The sequence below is a fragment of the Haliotis asinina genome, chromosome 1 (genome assembly GCF_037392515.1).
Source record: "Haliotis asinina isolate JCU_RB_2024 chromosome 1, JCU_Hal_asi_v2, whole genome shotgun sequence".
In the NCBI taxonomy this organism is placed as follows: Eukaryota; Metazoa; Mollusca; class Gastropoda; order Lepetellida; family Haliotidae; genus Haliotis; species Haliotis asinina.
The window spans coordinates 30,241,537-30,262,904 of NC_090280.1; the positions used below are offsets into that span (position 1 = coordinate 30,241,537).

Consider the following 21,368-nt stretch of genomic DNA (forward strand, 5'->3'; position numbering starts at 1 on the left):
TAATTAGCCAATAATGAGCAATCAATCAATGTATTGGCGGTTAATTTTACATAGACACAGACAAGACAGAGTGTATTCAGTATAGATTAGTAAATGTACATACATAAACACTACCTTTTGACAAATCCCCATAAAACTAATTAATCAATCAGAGTGTTATCGGTTAATCCTTTGATCGATCCAGACAAAAGAAATGCCAAATGGGGGCTTTGTCGGGTAATCTAAGTGGCGTTACCACTAATTATACCTGTAATAAATCCATTAACTGGGCATCAAGTGAATGATGACAAATAACGTGTAGGTTTATACCACCTAACATGGATTACAACCTAGCGACACCAAGTGATTTTGACAGAATCGTCTATGAAAACAAGGGTTGTAACTCGAAAACTAGGCACAGCAGGAGACAAAACTAAATGATAGTAGATTGTGAGAACAGCTTTCATTTTTCTCAACAGATTTCGCGATTTCAGGTTTGTACAAACCTGTAAACGACATAGTTTAACCCCTGAAATGAATACCGCACAGACCCTCATTTCTATACCCACTATTTCTATACCGCTCTGATTGGTTGAAATTTCGTTTGCGGTTGAGAATTGTGCACTGTTGACAAAAAGGTCGATTTAAGGTAATTAAAGATCGAAATGAGCAGTTTTAATGACGGGGTTTCATTTACAACGATGTCAGCAAGTGATTTTGCATTTGTACCCTATTGGAGTATATGTGACCTTTAAGAGTCTTCAGCGAAATGAACTGAACACTTTTACCACTACCCAAACTATCTGTGGAATTATGCTGCCCACCTGTTGAACACATTGTCCGAGCGTTGTTAAAAAAAAATACACGAAATTGTTTCGAAAGCAATTGGTTTTAAACATTTATTGAACGAACCATTGAGGTAACGGTTATATTACCTCTTATATTACATCATTTTGAATGTCGACAATGCATAGTGTTACTCTATTTTGGCCATATTGAGATGGCTTACACTATGACGGATCCCGAGCCACAACAGCAACAAGCATTGGCAACAGATACGGGAGCAGCTGCACGCTTGTGTCGTCTTGATGGAGCTGAAAATGATCAAAATATGTCGTTGAAGTCGAATCAGTCGTGACACTTGTATTAGATACTATAGAAAGTGATTCAATTCAGTCAATAAAGTCTCATTTATCTTAGCTTTGTATTAGATAACATACAAAATGATGAAATTAAGTCAATAAGGTCTAATGTATCGTGGCATTTGTAATTATAGATAATAAAGAAAATGATCAAAACATATCAATAAAATCTAATGAACGGTAGCACTTGCATTTGATAATATCGGAAATGAATAATTCAAGTCAATAAAGTCTAATCAATCGTGGCTTGTCTATTTTATGATACAGAAAATGATCAAATTCAGTCAATGCAGAGTAATGTATCATGGCATTAGTATTAGATAATACAGTCAAACGTACTGCCAATCTGAATATCAGATTATAAGAACAAAGCGTTGGAAAGACATCAGAATACTACTAAAGTAAAATTAATATTATATATCAGTGGTATGACCCAATCTACATTTCGCACTGACTTAAACGTAACTCATTCGATTCATTATGGCGTTTATTTTTTTCAAACCTAAGATATTTCACAAAGAGTATTTAGACACGGACACAGAGAAGCCGCCAAATAAGAATGATGACTGAAAGAGAATAAGTAATAAATACTAAACTTGCGGTAGCCTCGTGGTTAAGGCGTTCGCTAGTCATATTGAAGGAACGGTTCGATTTCCCACACGGGTACAATGTATGAAGCCCATGTCTGGTGTCCCCCGCCGTGATATTGCTAGTATATTGCTAAAAGCAGCGTAAAACCACTCACTCATACATTGTAAACTCAGACGCCAACAACGTTGAAACCACTGACGCTATTATATCAAGATACATGTTCCACATACATTTACAATCCCAAGCTTGACACAATACACACCCGTAACAATGTCCTGTGACAGGAACAAAGCACCTGAACTCATTGCCCATGGAGTGTGCATAGATCCTCTCAGATGTATCATCCGACTCGCAGCATCATTGAACGGTCCTGTGTCCGTTTTCACTAATTCTTTTTGTGAAACTTGTTGAACATCACATAAGCAAGAGCGTTGGTGTAAAAAATTCAGTAGTCCCAGCTTCTTGTTAATCATTGGAGTCATAACTGACTAAACCGGAAATACACATGGCAATGTGTTACAGTAAATAGAATTTTGGCAGTGCACAATCACAGGCTTTGGCGACAAGGATTTTATAGTCCAGTGGAGTCTTGACTGATATAACCAGAAATACAAGTAGGCCATATGTAACAGTAAACATATAATGGACGTTTTAAGTTTCAGGAAAAGAAACTATCAATGCAAGACAATACATACATGTGACGTCCATGGCGCCTGTGTGTACGAGACCGACGAAGTAGACCTTGTGAAAGCGGCAGAAGCAGGCAATCTCATCTCCCAGGAGCTCTTCCACAGCCCACGACTCGATGGGGCAAACATTCTTCACGTCAATCCAGTCTTCGGAGAGTTTGCCTTTGGACGAGTCATGCTTTAGAAGTAAAAAAACCCGAAAATATCCTATTTCCAAATGTTTCAGTTCAGAGCCAAGACACCTATCAAGAAAACGATTAGATGTTAAATCTCATGAATTGATGATAAATGGACCTATATCAGCATCCACATATATGTACATACCTGTTCAATACCACCGATCTTCTGTTTCAGATCTTCAAAGGATTCTATGATATGTCTGACGTAGCATTCTTTGTCCACGGAATTTCTCATGGCAACAAGTTGCTGAAATAAGATAACAGATTATGCTGACATGAAATTTTACCGATATATTGAGGCGGCACTATATGCAATACCCAGTACAAATGGTGTTAACATCTCAAATCAGGTCAGTCTCAGTTAACGTTAATTAGCTCTAGGTGGAGAATATGTGTGCAGCAGTTCTTGCAGATAAGATGGTGACAGATCATGGTATAACTTGTAGGCAGTGAGAAGAATTTTGAACATAATTCCTATATATGTTATACATGTACTGCCATGACTTTTTACCAACATACTGAGTCGGCACGCGAATACAAGAAAATGAACAGGCAAGGCAGTGACTATATGCAATACCCAGTACAAATGGTGTTAACATCTCAAATCAGGTCAGTCTCAGTTAACGTTAATTAGCTCTAGGTGGAGAATATGTGTGCAGCAGTTCTTGCAGATAAGATGGTGACAGATCATGGTATAACTTGTAGGCAGTGAGAAGAATTTTGAACATAATTCCTATATATGTTATACATGTACTGCCATGACTTTTTACCAACATACTGAGTCGGCACGCGAATACAAGAAAATGAACAGGCAAGGCAGTGACTATATGCAATACCCAGTACAAATGGTGTTAACATCTCTTATCAGTTGCTGAAATGGGATAAGTGAAATGAATGAGTGATTTTGTGTTGCTGGAGAGATTAATACTGGGATGAATGTCATGAATCAGTGTTAGTTTAGGTTAACGCCTATGTTAACAGGACACACGAACAATGGTGTTGCAATATATGTTGATGTGGAAAATTTCATCATTTCAAGATTAAAACTTATTTTCGTAATTTAGAATAAAATAACAAGTACCCTGGAAAACACGTGAATGTTGCTTGTTTCTCTGAAAGAGGGTGGCGCATTGTCTGGTTTGTGGGAGTGAAGTTCAATGATGCCATCTCCTATTGCCACGTTCAGTAGCATCGTCCCATCCCCGTACGTGGCGTTGATATTTCTCCACTGCAAATATAAGAACTGTTGTGCAAAACCACTTTCAGCAACACTCGAAACTGATACACACGTACGTCATATAATGTGCCATACAACAAACGCTTCAAAGGTAGGGCGTATTCTTCCAGAATCTTTTTTGTTGATAATGTTTAATGCGTACCCTGGCCGGTAATGGAAAGGATGTTGAGTCCTTTTTGCTTCTGTTTGTGCAAAACCTTAACAGGAAATAAAAGGCAATGTGGGAGCTTGATCGTTTTCAACCAACGTGTTTGGAATAACTCTAAGTGGAGTATACACGCTAAACGAGGACGCGAATCTCAGTGACTTTGTATTGTGACTGAGTTTGGTTTTATGCCGCTTTTAGCAATATTCCAGCAATATCACGGCAGGGGACACCGGGAACGGACTTCACACATGTTTGGAATAGAACCGTGGCCTCAGCTACCCCACTGCCCCAGCACTATTAAGACCACATTGGAGGGGTCATTTGCAGACAGACACACGACACACAGCGAAAAAAGAAACCCAACAAACTTGTAAGGAACCATAAACCCAGTTTCCCCTCACTTCACATCTAACCTACAATCCTCTAAGATTTACAACTGTACGCCTGTATGCAGTTTCGCAGCGTGCTTCATACCTCATACCCTCGTGCCGCTGGTGTCGCTGCTGGTGGTGGTGCGACTACAGTCGCTGCTGTCGCTGCTGCAGCAGATGACAAGACAAGACAAAGGCTCATCAGAAGCATCGCCATTGCGGATGATTTAAACTGAAACATGAAATAAATACAAATTACTAAATTGCGATCTCGATGTGGAAAGATACGAGGGTGTTAGAACAACTCAGATATCTGACTTTAGCCAGATGAAAAGGAAGGTAATCTGACCTTTGCTATTGTGAAGGCACCAATGCTTTATTGTCACTTCAGTGTCTGGCCGCCTTGTGTGACAAATCGTATTACGTACCGGTATTTATATCCTATCTGCTTGACACGTCATTCCCACAAAAATGCCAAAATATCCAATGAAATTTGATTATATGAAGACCACTTGCATGTGATGACCCAATCACAGTCTATCAGCAAGAGGAATTGTTCAGACAGTTTGATTTTTCACATCAATCTTAAAGTGACTACTTAAAGTGACCACAGTGAAAAGCTTAATAGGGTGTTTCAATATTTTTCCTGCTGCAAAATAAAGTACATTAATAGACTATGTTTACGTTATCTGCTTTTCATTGTGAGAATAGGTTAATTTTTATGTCATTGCTGAGACCCATCGGTGTTCATCAATTTGTTCTTGGTCAGAGACTACGTTTACTGGTTTGTTGTTTAACGCCGCTCTCAGCAATATTCCATCTACATGGCAGAGGTATGTAAATAATCGAGTCTAGACCAGACAATCCAGTGATCAACAGCACGAACCTCGATTCACGCATATCTCAAAGTCGGCGAGCCTGACCATCCTATCCCGTTAGTCGCCTCTAACGACAAGCACGGGTTGCAGAAAATCAAACCTAACCCGTCACTTCACGGAACATTTTAATTTGCAGGAATAATGACATATTCTGCAGGTAACGCTGTTTGTCATTTGATGCAGAAGTGTTGGGTGATAATACAAAACCCGTTTGAACAATTACTAACTTTCATAGGAACCCATCGACTAATGATATAAAGCACTGTTAACGCTGTATGTAGTGGACGTAATATGTGGTGATACATATGAAGATCTGAGAGACAATACCTGAAAACAGTCTTGAAACATGAGTGAGTGAGGTAACCTAAACTTATACACTCATTCTGTTCTGTTCGAAATGTTTTTTAAATAGCATTGAAAAGTTCACACTGCTTTTAAAAAGTGCTTTTGTGAACTTTCACATTTGCCAATACACTCAAACGCCGAATTCATTCTATGCAACATACATGCACAAGTTGATATATTCGTTACACGCATTTTCTTTACTTTTGGGATAGTGAACAACCTTTGGTTATTTGTAACCTACGTTGTATTTGAGATTACACTTTCTTTGCAGAGTATGGATTCTAGAGAAGAAAGGCGTTACGAATTGTTACCCAATCTCTGGAAATTCTGCTCGTTTGGGTCTTTGTTTCATCGTCCAAGTGGTGAATAGCATAGTGATACGGTTCACATGCAGGAGAGAATTACATCTAACATATCCAGTGAGAAATGTAGTCCATTTCTCTCCATGATTTGGTGAGCATTGTACAGGAACGTGCCTGTTTGATGTGTGCGAAATCCTTATGAGTGGCCTTCTCCTAATGGATTGGCGAGAGTCACATAGGACCAGCTTATTGCTTCATGCGAGTAACACAGGAACTTGTTAACATGGTAGACAAACCCCCACGAGTGGCATTCTCCTAAACATGTGTTGAGAGTTACATACTAACTTGTTTGCTTGATGCACGAGAAACCTCATCAGTGACATTCTCCTAGTCATGTGTTGAGAGTTAATAGTGACGTGTTTGCTCAATGTACGAGACGTATATAGTAGTCTGTTTCTTGTGGCATTAGAATCTTGTTATTTGGAAGATGTCACACAATAAACACAATGGGAGGGCATTTTGTTGCGTCGTTCAACTTAAAGGAGGAAAGGATTGTTGCGGAAATGCCGTTTGCGGACTGGCATTATCCTGTTTTCAGAAGCATACGTGTACACATATTACTGGCGATCTTGTAATGATCAGGACACTGTAAATAACAAGAACATACTTTTGTAAAATAACTGCGTCATATTTTCAAAGTTTACATTACTCATCTAACAAAGAATAATATTTAGAAAAAATGTTTAAGCAGAACTGTATTTGTCAGAAGACCATTGCCATTATTCGGGGATATTCCCGAGACGTTCCTGAAATCTCCAACAGGTACATTGTGTGAATGTACGAGGATGTCGTGTTCTAAATTTACATATTTGTGCATTAATGAAATAACATCAGTCAATGTAAAAACCTTTTTCCTTTTAAAGTTTTATGATTTCATGCAACAGTCACCTTCGGTGGGTTTGTTTGTTTTGTTGTCCTACGCAGCTGGGATAACGAGTGTGACAACCGTTAGTCTTCTCTTACGGCAAACATGGGTTGCTAAAGGGTTGCATTTACATATCGACGTGCATGCGTGTAGTTTGCATTGGCCCTGACGAGGACCGACCCTAAAGTGCATGTCCATTCACTGACATGATTACCCGATTCTCGTACATTTATACATTCTCGCACAGTAATATAGCTAAAGGTTTTGCATAAACAAGTCACTGTATCAAATATTACCCAGGATCTTTAATTAAGAAGGACCTTCCTTATATCCACATAATATATTTGAGACAGGTGGATAGTTTGCTTCATGGATTTTCAAAAACTTTTGCGTGACATTTATCAAGCTCAATTTCAGATCTGTCAAAGCATTTGATTGTTCAGCTGTCTATGTTGTCACCGTGAGTTATGCATAACCCTCGACTCGGGAATATTCGTAGAACACCTTCCGAAATTATGTAATAATATCGCATTTGTAAAGCGCCTAATGTCCACGTTATAGATACTCAGTGTTGCTAATACAGTGTTAAAGCTGGAATATAGTACTATAAAACAGAGAATGAGTATCTCCTCGTACACGGATGGAAATAGGTGAGCCTTAAGTTGTGAATTAAAGGCGTCTTTAGTGGCTGTATTTCTGATGCCAAACTTTAGCATCACCATTGTGAAAATACATGGAATCTGACTCTAGCTTTCTGAGCTCGTGTTTGGATCCAGTGAGAAGAAATTCATATGTTCATTTAACATGAGACATGTTACGCGTTCGGTTTTAAATCAAATTTACAATTTAGTTATGTACCTCTGATTTTCCCGCAGAGTATGTTTATCTCCCAGCTGTCTATCTTAAAATCTATTAGATAAACATCTTCACACGGGGCATTCGTGAATATCAAATATTTTGTTATGAAAGCCTTAAATAAGTTTGAGATGTCGCCATAAGCGTCTCTGCTCAGAAGCAGAAGATGTACCTGCTTGTTGTAAATGTCTTTTCAGCAAGACAGACCACAAAGATCTGGCTATAAAATCATATACACATATCTCCTCAAATCAAACGGACCTGCCTCTTATTGTTCACTCTCGATGCAGTTTAGTACTTTAGTGCCACTCTCATAGAATACCCAGAACTGTCTATCAATAAACGGTACAATAGGAATACACTGCCCGTGTATGTCAGTATCTCTTCCTGCGAAGATGTTATCAGCTCATCCTCTCTCGACCTGTTTCATGTAAGCAGTCTCACCTAGCCCCAGGTTGCATTTCTAAAGTACAAACAAGTAACGGTATCGGAAGATGGAGCACATCAAAGGACATGAGGATTCTACGCTTTCCTCCTCGTTATACACAGTCAAAAAAACAACAAAAAATTAAAAAGGAATCGCACAGTGGATTTTCAGAATACTGGACTCATGCGGCTAATGCAATATGAATATACTGTGTCTTCTCCAAAACGTCATCTGTAAACCGTTTCAACGCCAACACGAGGTAAACGCAACTTTCCCCCTTGTTTTAGTAGCCCCTGAAGATGCATTCTCTAAAACGTCACCAAGAAATCATGTAAGCATGCACGTGCAAAATGAGGGGATAAACTGCAGCATCTACCACTATAGAAAGGATAACGTTGTGGTTGATTTTGTCGTTCCTGTGTTTGTTTGGAAAAGAGGAAATGCCGTCAATCGAAACACAGGCCTGCTTGAAGCTGGGTTTAAGGGTTTGGTTTTTCTAAGAGTATATGAAGACAATACAATTATGCTTTATTCACCACTGAATTATAGAATCACTCAAGCTTATTAAAATAATATTCCTGTGAAAGGTCTAGAAGAAAATAGAGCACCTTTTATTATGTTGAAGTTTTTTCTTCCTATTCTTCTATATAAAGATAAACAGTAACTGTTGCTAACAGTTGTCACAGCAGAAAGACGTATATAACATGCAGAGATAACAAAGGGGTGTATTCCTTCCATACAGACTTTCCTAACATTGATACCCTGCTGACCCAAGAAGACCCGTGCTATAACTGATTTTCAGTAATTCATGCTTGTGGTAGGGGGCGACTAACGGTGGTCTTGCCCGCTGACTTGGTTGACGCATGTTTACGTATCCCATATAGGTAGATCAATGCCCATGCTGCTGGTCACTGGATTGTCTGGTCCAGACTCGATTATATACAGACCGTCGTATAGCTGGAATATTGATGAGTGCGGCGTAAAAGTAAACTCATTCACGCACTCATTAATAGCGCTCTGCGGTGCTCTGCTCTGGATTATTGTTTCAAGTTAAAACACATGAAACGTTTCCCTCTAGGACTACTGCATTAAATAGCATGTAATAATGTTCAGGTAACTAAATGCTTTCCTTAAACGGAATTACTTCCAAACAGCGTATCATAATGTTCAAATAACTAAATATTTCCCTTAAACTGAATCATTTAAACTGACCGGCGAAAAAAGTACACCAAAAAGTATCATTTCCGAGTTTTTAAAGAAATATTTTGTACGTAAATTATACACTTCAACATTTTGCTCTAACGTATCAATTTGTTACTTGCAGTGAAACTCACGGACAGGTCGTGATTAAAACGTCAAAGTGGTCGAATGTATAATCTGTCAGAGTTTCACATACACCAAAGGTATGAAAATTAGAGTGATGACAGGTTACACATGCATTTTGAAAGGAGATCATCACAGACGTGCCTCGACGATCAGATGTTGAAAGTGAGAGGGCCAGAGGCATGGTCAAGATGGGGTCGTTGCAAGAACCTTCGGCTCCACCCTTGTAGCCGTCTCTAGGCTGCTGCAGCAGTGGGAGACCGCGAGCAACACCACCAGCTGAAGACCGACATTTGAGGACGTTACACCTGAGAAATCGTGTCCTGACGGTAACATCAGCGGCGAATTCCTTTGATCACCGTACCAGTCGATACACGGTGGCTAGACATCTTCGGGCATCAGGTATCAGAGCCGACAGACCCTTCAAAGAACTGGTGTTGACCCTGAACACAGTCGTCACAGATTGCGTTGGGGCACAGTTATTGTAAACTCATTAAACAGACGCCCACAACGTCTGAATACGAATGATATACTCACATTCGATATACGAGTGAGTGAATTCAGCTAAACGCCGCTTATAGCAATACTCACCAGGAATGGGCTTCACACATTGAACCCATGTTAGGAATCGAACCTCGGTGTTTGGCGTGACGAGCACTTTAACCATTAGACTCCCCCCGCCGTTACCCAGCCCATTTGAAATCATAGTAAATATGACAAACATTTATCAAGATACGACCGGCCACAGCAATTACATAGGTTGACAATGTTGACAACAGGATCATCTAGGATTTTACGAGGCTTCGGGATGTTATTGCTCTGATAAGACATCAAGTTAGAAATATCAGCTTCATTACGACACAGGTAGCATCGTCGCGAGCTATCGTTTTATCAGCTTAGCTTGCACAAATATTGTCTCTCCTACATCTCTACATTTACCTTCAAAGAATTGAGGTCACTGTACACTATTGGTCATCTCATGCTTACGATGCTGGAACTTACACGCTTAAGTCACTCTCACTGCAATAAAGAACATGTTCATCCATGCTGTGTTATCCTTCCTTACTGTTTTCACTTCTAAAAGCCTTTACAATAAAAAAATATGTTCTCATTTCAACATGATTGACACCACAGGTGACAGTGGTTATACACTACTATTCGCCTCTTGCGTGATAACGGTGTTGGGACCTACACCTTAACCATCATTCTGCAGATCCATGCATTGCTATCCTGTATTACAGCTCCAACTGTAAATGCCTTTTGAAAATGTTTAACAGTTGCTCTTTAACACAGGACTCGGCAATATTCTACTCCATGTCGGCAGTCTGGAAATAACTGACTCTATTTGAATCATCAAAGGACGTCACAGAGTATGTTGTTCGTGTCTTATAAACAACTGTTTTTAGCTGGATTGTGTGGTAACGTTTGCATCCCGTTCCCATGTGCTAGTTCTTGTTACGAATCCTGCGTGTTTCACTAGTTTAATGACCGCCTACGTGGCATAGCGGTTATAGCGCCCGCCCGGACAGTGGAAGGTCCAGTTCGATCCCCGACTGCGTCATATTAAAATACGTTAAAATGGCGTCACTTCCTAGAGCTCGAAGTTAATGGATAGAACATTGACCGGTCAGCTCGTAGTTAGTATAACGTGTCTGAGTGTAGCATTCATGCTGAAATGCGGCATGGTATCTCAGTAAGCAAGCACTATAAAATCAGCTTAAGAATGGACTACAAACAGCCACAGATACGCACGTCGTCAAATATTTTTCAGTACGACGTTAAGCTCCATCAAACCTCACCCTAATTTCATTATTCTCCAAAGTGTTAATCTATCTTGTATGCATGTTTCTCACTTAATTGCTAGTGTTATGTAAACATGCATGCAAATAGCAGCATGTTAGTGTATTTGTTGAGGAAAATAAATTATTCTTCAGTTTTCGCTTTCATACGAAAGCAACAAAAAACGTAGCTTTGATATTCCCACATATTTATTATCGTTTTTTTCATTCATGGCATTGATAGGAATAGGTGTGCTTAATTATTTGTTAAGCTGGTTGTGAATGTAAGAGCGGTTTTGGCCTCTGTATGTGGTTTCGTCTAATTTATTATTGTGTTTTGCATGTTTGTTTATTGTTTACAGTGGCACTGAGAAACATTCAAGCTATATAGAGATGGTCTGTAAATATGGACTTGGTCGATACATGATTGATGCTCATATTCTTGATCACTGGATTATGTTGTCCAGACTTGTTATTTTACAAACCGTCGCCATATAGATGGAACATTGTTGAGTGGGACGTTAAACAGCAACCAGATCACACCATAATTCTCAAAAAGGATTTTCATTTCGCTTTTCATGTTAGTTACTGAGAAAGCAGTGATGTAAAAGAGTTATGTCCCTTATGCGTCTTTGTATCGGCCCAGTTTCTTAAAAGGTTCTGCTTTTCCACACGCCTTAAATTAACAAGCATGAAGTCAGTACCGTCTCAGTTATGACTGACTGCACAAGCTACAGTTTGAGTTCCTGAACAGGAATTGACATTGGATATCCATACAACTGAAAGTCGTCCTGAACACGATAGCGATACAACTCAACAGTACGTGTGTGAAAGGAAACATGTGACCAGGCTGACGAACATGTGACGCTCAACTTAGTGAAGGCATGATTAGTCTTTGTTTTGACATTTCTAACACACAGACACACAGACAGACAGACACACACACAGATAGACAGACACACACAGAGACACACATACACACTGTATGTATAAATACTAGTTTATTGCCACATTGTACGTCGTAAGAATTCATACTAGTTGGTAGTACTGAGTGATTTTACGGAGAACCACAGAAGCAAGCGCTTGCAACATTCACAGGATAAGATATTGTACTCCTGCCTCGACTGTACGGAGCTGAAATACATGGAACTGAGTCAGTACAGTGAAGTACAGGGTGATAATGTGCATGCTACCAGTATCAGTATCACTCAACATTTGAAGTGACTTAAGTGTATCTCATTCGATTTATAAAGATGGGGTCACGATATGGCTGAAATATTGCCGATGTGACGTCAAATATTAACTCACTCACTCATAAAGATAGGTATTTGATTCCAAATACAGATACTCCAGCAATGAGAATTTCGATTGTATTTGAAGAAGAGAAGTATGTCAATGTTGATGACGTTTAGACTGGTACAGAATAGATACAGAATACATGCTTTCATGTTCGAACTATAATAGAAAGCGTAAACTAAAATGTAATATGTCACTTTCGTGTGGAATAAGTGTTACGAGAGTGTATTTTCTGTAAATTGCATTATTAATTAAGTCATAATTATTATGGGTCACATTTCAGATCATAAATGATCAGTACCTTTCGTATTTTGGCAGCAGGCATTAAGAAAGTGCTCGAGGGTTGCCTCCCTTGATTGTTTACTTCCGTCAGACTACTACTGTTCTAGAGAATTCTGCGTTGATGACAATTGTCGTGTGTGTTCGAACTTTCAGGAAATGTAAAGGCTAGTTGTCGTGTTGCCGACACAGAAAACACCCACAGAATAACTGGAGTATATCAACCTGCTTCCGTCAACGCTTGACCTACCTAAGCGCTGCCTGACCGCTTGCTGGGGGTAAACCTGTTTCTCACTCTCACATCAAGACTTCACTGAGTTGAAATTATATTTGTGACCCATTACTTTAGAATTTGACTGAGTTGCATTGTACATGGAACCTCTATTGTGTACCTTGTATCTTGCTGTTTTTGCTGAATACAAGTTATTGAAAATATCAAACTTCTCAGTTTTGTATTTTGCTGGTTCTGAGGGGATTTCTTATACCTTTTGTCACGGCAAATTATTCACCGTAACTTAGGCACGTCGATAACATCAAAGCCTCTGTTGTCATTATATGAACAATTAACAACAGCCTATTGGAAGAAACGCACAGCTAGCCTGTCATATGTGCACAAAATCCTCCCAGTGATGATTTATCAAACTCACAGCGTGAGTGAAGGGTCCAGTGATATGGTAGTTTTCAATATGTGTTTTGAAACTGGTTTCAGCACTATAGAAGCAAACACTTTGGTATTACAGACTGGGTTGTCCCATCTTATTGTTATTAATCAGCGTTGTCTTCAACGGGAAATCCACATGTGCCATATGTAACAGGACATACGTAATTGATGTTTACAGTTTCACTGAAGCAAGACAATACATACCTGAGAAGTCCACGACCCCTGTGTGCACGAGACCCACGAAGTAGACTTTGTGGAAACGGCAGAAGCAGTCGATATTATCTCCCAGGAGCTCCTCCACAGCCCATGACTCGATGGGGCAAACATTCGTAACATCGATCCAGTTCTCGGACAGATTGCCTTTGGATGCGTCGTGCTTTATAATAAACGAAAATGTATTATTTCTAAATGTTTCAAGTAGAGGGAAGACATCTATGAAAATATTTTAAAAAATGCTTTGGACTAATGGACCTGTAACAGCATCTACATATATCTGGTAATATTTTTGAAAATGCACATACCTGTTCAATACCGGCTAATTTCTCTTTCAATTCTTCAAAGGATTCTATGAAATGTCTGACATAGCATTCATTCTCAACGGAATTTCTTATGGCAACAAGTTGCTGAAATAAGATAACAAATTATACTGACATGCATTTTTACCAATATATTGAGGCGGCACACAAATACAGGAAAATGAACAGGCAAGTCAGTGACTGTTAGTAACAACAAAATATAGATGGGATGAAAGTCACAAAGCAGTCTCAGCTAACTTTAACGCATATATTACCAGGTACCATCAATTCCATGGGCTTAATGGTGTCACAATAACGGATATTTAATTTAACGATAATTTATGCGAAAACAGCAAATACCCTGGAAAACACGTGAATGTTGCTTGTTTCTCTGAAAGATGGTTTCGCATTGTCTGGCTTGTGGGAGTGAAGTTCAATGATGCCATCTCCTATTGCCACGTTCAGTAGCATCGTCGTATCACCGTAGGTGGCGTTGATATTTCTCCACTATGAATATAAGACCGGTTGTTCAATACCACTTTCAGCAATATTTGAAACATGAGGCATTTCCAACGACGAGTCTCGTACGTGGGCGTGGGGCATAGTATTTAAGTGAGGACTCGAACAATGGTACTGAACATGACGTAGCTCTGTATATATACTTATTATTTGATACATCAAAACACACAAGAAAGATTGATTACCAACTACAGGGAATGAAATTCAATTACATATCATTGTCATAACGTATGCCATACTACAAGCGAGATCATTTTTCTTTCAAACTAGACTTCATCCTTTCTGAACAATCTTTCGCAGATAAATCTAATGTATACTGTGGTAGGTGATGGAGAGAGTGCTGATTCCTTGTTGCGTTTCTTCTGTTTCTGCAGAGGCACCCGTGGCGAGCCACCTCCTCGTGGTGGGTGCTAAAGCTCGCCGACACCCCCGTAGTGAACCCGGGGGGATATTTGGTCCACCAACCCGTTTGCCGTGGGTTGCGGCCCTGTGTCGGCGGAGGAGGGGATCCTGGTGGTTGAGGGCAATAGGAGCTTGCAACCGTGTTCCTGTTGCTCAATACACCACTTTGGCCCTGACTTCGCCTAGACGGGTGGTCGAATGGGCCCGGTTCGACCAATCGGCTGGTCATGCCAAGCCCTGTGCATGTGGTATTATTACATTTATTAATGCACATATATCATTTAGAATTGTAACTTTGCACTTGGCTTTGTTATCTCAAACATTTTTGATTTTCAAGTATGTTGTTCTGAATTTTGATATGAACTTTGCCAAGAGTCTTATGCCCAGAAGGCGGTGGCTCATGGGCCAATCTGGTAGATTAATTCTTTGTAATTCTTCTGCTGGAGTATATCATCCGGGTATCCTTGATGCTGTAAGCTGGAGGCCCGCTTGCTTTAGCATTGTCCTTGTGATACTCTGTGGTGTGTGGGGAGCTCGGATGATGAACCATATTACACTAAGTATGGCGTATGAAACCCCAACCAAAAAAAACAAAACGTCCACTTGATATTGACCCTGTTGATACTGACCATAGACCGTCTGCATCGATTGAATATTGGCTGCGTTTCGTTGTTATTGAGACTCCTGACAAGACACCGTTAAAGTTGAACCCCTTTGCTGTATCCAAGGGTATTCAAGGTATTGCTGGGGAGGTGAAAAATATTAGACGCTTGCGTTCGGGTGCCCTGCTAGTCGAATGCGGGAAAAAGCAGCAAGCAACGAACCTGATGAACATGAAATCTTTCGTGGGCATTCCGGTCACGGTCTCTGCTCACAAGACCTTGAACACTAGTAAAGGTATCATCAGAGATCGTGATCGATTGTTTGCAGATATGTCCGAACTTGACATAGGATCAGAAATGAAAGATCAAGGTGTGCTGTGCGTCAAGCGCTTCTCGACTCGAAAGAACAATGAAACATTTCCAACAAATACATATCTGTTTACTTTCTCATGTCCAAATGCTCCTAAATCAGTGAAGGCAGGCTATTGTAACATACAAGTTGACACCTACATCCCCAACCCGCTCAGGTGTTTTAAATGCCAGAAATATGGACATGGCGTGAATACTTGCACATTGTCTGTTGTGTGTGCTCACTGTGGAGAGAAAACACACACAACAGAAGATTGTGACAGTGATTTAAAAAAATGCACCAACTGTTCAGGCGACCATTCATCTTCTTCGAAACAGTGTCCTGTTTGGAAAGAACAAATGGAGATAAACAGAATAAAATTTACTCAAAATATCTCCTTTTCTGAGGCACAAAAACTGGTAAAGAGGTCTGATTTTCCAGAAAGTTATGCTACAGTAGCAAAACCATCATCGGAGTCTACCTCTAAAATAACAAAATCATCCACAGGATGCCAGACTACCTTGACTTGGGTAAATTGCGATTCTCCACAGCTTTTATACCCTGCCATATCATCTCAGACTGAGGAATCACTTCCTAGTACCTCAAAGTCTTCTTCTGATCACAAATCATCATCTCAGTCACACTCAAAGTCTCAGTCGACAGCTGATAGTCAACAAACTGTGAAAAGTAAACCAAAGCCAAAGCCTGATGCTTCAAAACAACCAAGTGGCAGAGCTCCTAAAGGGTCACAGAACAAAATTCAATTGTTCAATAAATACGGGTCTCTTGAAGACATGGACGTTTCTGAAAACGTCCATTCTAGGGCACATAGCTTGTCGCCCTCCAAACGAGTGCGGGGTAGATCCCCAATAAATCCCCCTAAAAGATAGTTTATTCCAATAATATTGTACAGTGGAACTGCAGAGGATTGAGGACTAATTTGCATGAATTACAGCTATTAAGTCCAAGATTTTACACCGTCAGCGATATGTCTCCAAGAGACATATTTAAAACAAACAGATACATTTGACCTTCGTCAATTTAATGCATATCATTGTCTTGCACCTCCGGGTGATAGGGCCACTGGCGGATCATCCATTCTAGTCAGACAAAACGTTATTCAAAGCCCTGTTCCACTTAATACTAATATGCAGGCTGTTGCAGTGAGAATTACTTTACATGTAGCGTTTACGCTATGGTCTCTTTATATTTCACCGTCTTCGACGTTTGCCAAAACTGATCTTCAAGCTCTATATGACCAACTCCCGAAGCCCTGTATTATAATGGGAGATTTAAATGGGCACAACCCACTTTGGGGTAGAGTAACTACAAACACTAAAGGTAAATTGTTGGAGGACTTTTGTTCTGACAATGATTTATGCATTTATAATGATGGTTCCAACACATATTTACACGCTGGTACAGGGACTTATTCTGCTCTTGACTTGTCATTGACAAATTCAGAACTACTAAATGAATTCGAATGGTCAGTCCACGATGACCTCTGTGGAAGTGACCATTTTCCTACTATATTAAAAGCTGTAACTCCATCTGATGTTCCTCCATCATCAAGGCGAAAAAGGCTAACTGGGCTTTATATGAAACACTGTGTGCTGAGAAACTTAAACCTGAACGTTTTATTGACGTTCCTGATCCTATTAAATGCTTTTCTGATCAACTGAACTCCATAGCTGATGAGTGCATACCAAATTCCTCTGCAGTTCCACACATAAGAAAACCATGGTTCAACGATGAGTGCAAACAAGCTAGGAAGGTAAGGAAAAAGGCAGAACATTATTTCCGTCGCCATCCCATCGTGCATAATTTAAATAAATTTAAAATTTTAAATGTTAAAGCACGGCGTACGTTTAAACAGAACAAACGCCAATCTTGGCAAAATTATGTGTCCAAAATAAATTCTCGGACACCCATGTCCAAGGTATGGAACATGGTCCAGAAAATCAAAGGTAAAGGTACTAAATCTACTGTCCATCATCTTAAACATGGAGATCAATTACTTACTGATAAATAAGATATTGTGAATAAACTGGGCGAAACTCTCGCTAAACACTCTTCCTCTTCGAATTATACACCTAAATTTCAGCAATATCAAAAACAACAAGAAAAGAAAACTATTAATTTCAATTCTGATAATGGGGAAGATTATAATGAAACTTTTTCTATTCATGAACTCCATACTGCTCTTGATCAAGCTCATGACACTGCTACTGGAGCTGATAACATCCATTATCAACTCCTGAAGCACTTACCAGAATCCTGTTTAGAGACGCTCTTGTCAATTTTTGATGATAGTTGGACTTCCGGAAAATTTCCTTCTTCATGGCGTGATGCTACAGTAGTACCAATACCTAAACCTGGACGTGATCATACGGATCCATCCAATTATCGTCCGATTTCGTTAACTAGCTGTGTTTGCAAGACCATGGAACGCATGATAAATAATCGACTTGTTTGGTACTTGGAAACAAATAACCTTATCACAGATATACAATGTGGTTTCCGTAAAAACAGAAGTACTGTCGATCACTTAGTGCGTTTAGAATCATTTGTGAAAAACGCGCTGATTAATAAACAACATGCTGTGTCTATCTTTTTTGATCTTGAGAAGGCATATGACACAACCTGGAAGTATGGCATTCTGAGAGATTTACATGATTTCGGTTTGCGAGGTCGCTTGCCTCAATTCATAGGCAATTTTTTTAAATAACAGACAATTTCAAGTCCGCGTGGGTTCTACCCTGTCTGATCATTATAATCAGGATCAGGGTGTTCCACAAGGCAGTATTTTGTCAGTCACACTTTTTAGTATAAAGATAAATAGTTTATCAAAAGTTTTAAATGATGCAATTGATGGATCGTTATTTGTGGATGATTTTAATATTTCTTGTCGTGGTAAAAATATGCATACCATTGAACGGCAACTACAGCTGTGTTTAAACAAGATTAATAAATGGTGTCTTGAAAACGGCTTTAAATTTTCTAAATCGAAAACTAACTATCCATTTTTGTCGTAAATATACACCACATAAAGACCCTGAACTATCTCTAGATGGCACACCAGTTAAAGTTGTGAAGGAAGCTAAGTTCTTGGGTCTCATTTTTGACTCACACTTAACGTTTTTACCGCATATTAAGTCACTTAAAACTAAATGCCTGAAAGCACTTGACTTGTTGAAAGTGGTATCAAATTCTAAATGGGGAGGGGATCAAGCTACCCTTCTCCATCTATATCGATCTCTCGTACGTTCTAATCTTGATTATGGCTCCATTGCCTATGGTGGAGCCTGCAAAAGCAACTTAAAACTATTAGATTCAGTCCATAATCAAGGTCTAAGACTTTGTCTTGGCTCCTTTAGAACCTCTCCTGTTGACAGTCTATATGTTGAGGCCGATGAACCATCTCTTGCACAACGCCGTATCAAATTATCTTTACAATATATCACAAAACTATACTCTAACGAATCTAACCCTGCATATAACTGTGTCTTCAATCCTCTGTATGAGGATTTGTATAGCAAAAAGTCTTCTCTTGTTCCACCTCTTGGGCTCAGAATAAAGCCGTTTATTGCTGCTGCTGGTATTGAGCTGAACAATATAGCTCCCTTCCATTTTCTTTCCTCTCCCCCTTGGCAGTTGGTTAAACCACAGGTTGATCTAACATTAACTAAATTTACAAAATCAGAAACGAATGAGTTACAGTATAAACAAGAATATAATCAATTGAAACATACATATAACAATTACAAATCCTTATTTACAGATGGGTCCAAGGACGGTGGCGCAGTTGCTTGTGCTACTGTCATTGGATCCAGAACAATATCTTCTAGATTACCAGACAATAGTTCTATTTTTACAGCAGAAGCGAACGCCATATTAACAGCTCTTAAATATATTCAAAGACACCCGAAACGTAAACAGTATATAATATATTCCGACTCTCTTTCTTGCCTTCAGGCTATTAAAAATATATCTTGTAAACATCCACTTTTAATTGAAATTATTGAATTGTATAATAATCTTGCCACTGGCCAATACGACATCGTCTTTTGTTGGTTACCCAGCCACGTAGGTATTTCCGGTAACGCAATGGCCGATCTTGCTGCCAAGGCAGCACTTAACAAATCTGTGACACCACTTCTTATTCCATACTCTGATTATAAAGCTAGCATTAGAACTTACATCCGTGATCTGATGCAGAAGAAGTGGGACACCCAAGTAGGTATAAATAAATTACATGAAATAAAACCGTATATTGGTTACACTTACTTGGGTTGTCAGTCCAGATTTGAAGAAGTTATTTTAAGACGATGTCGTAATGGCCATACTAGATATACTCATGTGCACCTTTTGAAAGGTGAGGATCCTCCGTTTTGTATCCCTTGTGATGAGAGAACCACGGTCAAGCATATCCTGCTTGACTGTGTTGAATTCTCCATCACAAGGGATAAGTATTTTACAGTTAAAACAATGAAGGATCTTTTTACTAGCGTTAATTCATATTTAATTATTGGTTTTTTAAAAGAGATTGATTTTTTGGTGGAATTTTGAATGTTATGTTGTGTAAATAGATGTATTTTAATGATTGGTAGTTTGGATTAGTAACTTGAATTGTTGATGGCTGTACCCTCAAAGGGGGTTGAAGTATTGTAAAATTATTGTCCTCCTGAGAGGGTACGTAAGTCCACAAACATTCATAGTACATTTAAGTCTACCAGGATTTTAATCGTAGTATTCATGTTCTTTTAATTTCGGCTAACTTTTTGTACAATCGCCAGCAGCTGAAGGGATGGTGTAAATCCAACTAGGGTCCATGTAGGTAGCAAAGGTACTGTAAGTCCCCATGGTTCCTAGTGTGGTGATCTACCTTCTGTTGTTGGCGATTTATAGTCTGTTTTTATATTGTATTGTCTAAATAGTGCTATTAGTTTTAACTTTCCATGCTAGTTTTAATTGAAATTGTGATATTCTAGTTGTTTTACTGTCCTTCGTTGACGGGTTTTTAAGATGTATATATGCTCTTTTTCATTGTTGAATGTTCTCGTCACGATATGGCTGAGATATTGCCGATGTGACGTTAAATATTAACTCACTCACTCACTCACTCTGTTTCTGCAGAGCCCCCAACAAGGAAAAACTGTTTAACCCCGGATTCGGTAATATGTCAACATGCTGGTTTTCATTCCACGTGTATAGGTTTTACAGTAGAGGACAAGAACCTGTCGGACACGGACTCAGTGACTTATAAAACACTATTAAGGCCACGTTAGTGCGGTCAGTGGTAGACAGACGCACAGACACACAAAAGAAAAAAACACACAAAACGTCTGTGGAATGATAAATCCATTTTTTTCCTCACCTAATACTGAACCTACAATATTCAAGGTTTTACCACTGTACGTCTGTGTGCCCTTTCGCCATCTTATCATGGTTCGGCATAATTGCAGTGTATTTACCTTATACGCTGGTGCTGCTTTCGCTGGTGCTGCTACTGTCGCTGCTGTCGCTGCTGCAGCAGATGACAAGACAAGACCAAGGCTCATCAGAAGCATCGTCAT

The 21,368-nt window shown here is 39.4% G+C and overlaps 2 protein-coding genes across 2 annotated transcripts; both read right to left on the reverse strand.

The window, feature by feature from the left end:
- Window positions 1-864: 864 nt before the first annotated feature.
- Window positions 865-4,745, reverse strand: LOC137290250 (uncharacterized). Its single transcript, XM_067821018.1, has 6 exons — window positions 4,686-4,745; window positions 4,440-4,568; window positions 3,662-3,808; window positions 2,726-2,827; window positions 2,408-2,579; window positions 865-1,073 (listed from the first exon to the last, which is right to left on the reverse strand). Exons 2-6 carry the CDS (start codon window positions 4,551-4,553, stop codon window positions 985-987), a joined length of 624 nt encoding a protein of 207 aa, XP_067677119.1. The 5' UTR covers window positions 4,554-4,568; window positions 4,686-4,745; the 3' UTR covers window positions 865-984.
- A 7,481-nt stretch (window positions 4,746-12,226) lies between these two features.
- LOC137271752 (uncharacterized) lies at window positions 12,227-21,368 on the reverse strand. Its single transcript, XM_067804159.1, has 5 exons — window positions 21,267-21,368; window positions 14,281-14,427; window positions 13,927-14,028; window positions 13,610-13,781; window positions 12,227-12,303 (listed from the first exon to the last, which is right to left on the reverse strand). The coding sequence occupies exons 1-5, from the start codon at window positions 21,366-21,368 to the stop codon at window positions 12,227-12,229; spliced, it is 600 nt and encodes a 199-aa protein (XP_067660260.1).

Excerpts from the sequence above, each read along its gene's own strand:
- LOC137290250 (XM_067821018.1), bottom strand. The coding sequence starts at position 4,553 with ATGGCGATGCTTCTGATGAGCCTTTGTCTTGTCTTGTCATCTGCTGCA. Across the intron at positions 3,809-4,439 it reads CAGCGGCACGAGGGTATGAG|TGGAGAAATATCAACGCCAC; the intron begins GTATGAAGCACG and ends TTATATTTGCAG. Across the intron at positions 2,580-2,725 it reads AGATCGGTGGTATTGAACAG|CATGACTCGTCCAAAGGCAA; the intron begins GTATGTACATAT and ends TTACTTCTAAAG.
- LOC137271752 (XM_067804159.1), bottom strand. The coding sequence starts at position 21,368 with ATGACGATGCTTCTGATGAGCCTTGGTCTTGTCTTGTCATCTGCTGCA. Across the intron at positions 14,029-14,280 it reads ACATTCACGTGTTTTCCAGG|CAACTTGTTGCCATAAGAAA; the intron begins GTATTTGCTGTT and ends ATCTTATTTCAG. Across the intron at positions 12,304-13,609 it reads AGGGGTCGTGGACTTCTCAG|CTCCGTACAGTCGAGGCAGG; the intron begins GTATGTATTGTC and ends CATGTATTTCAG.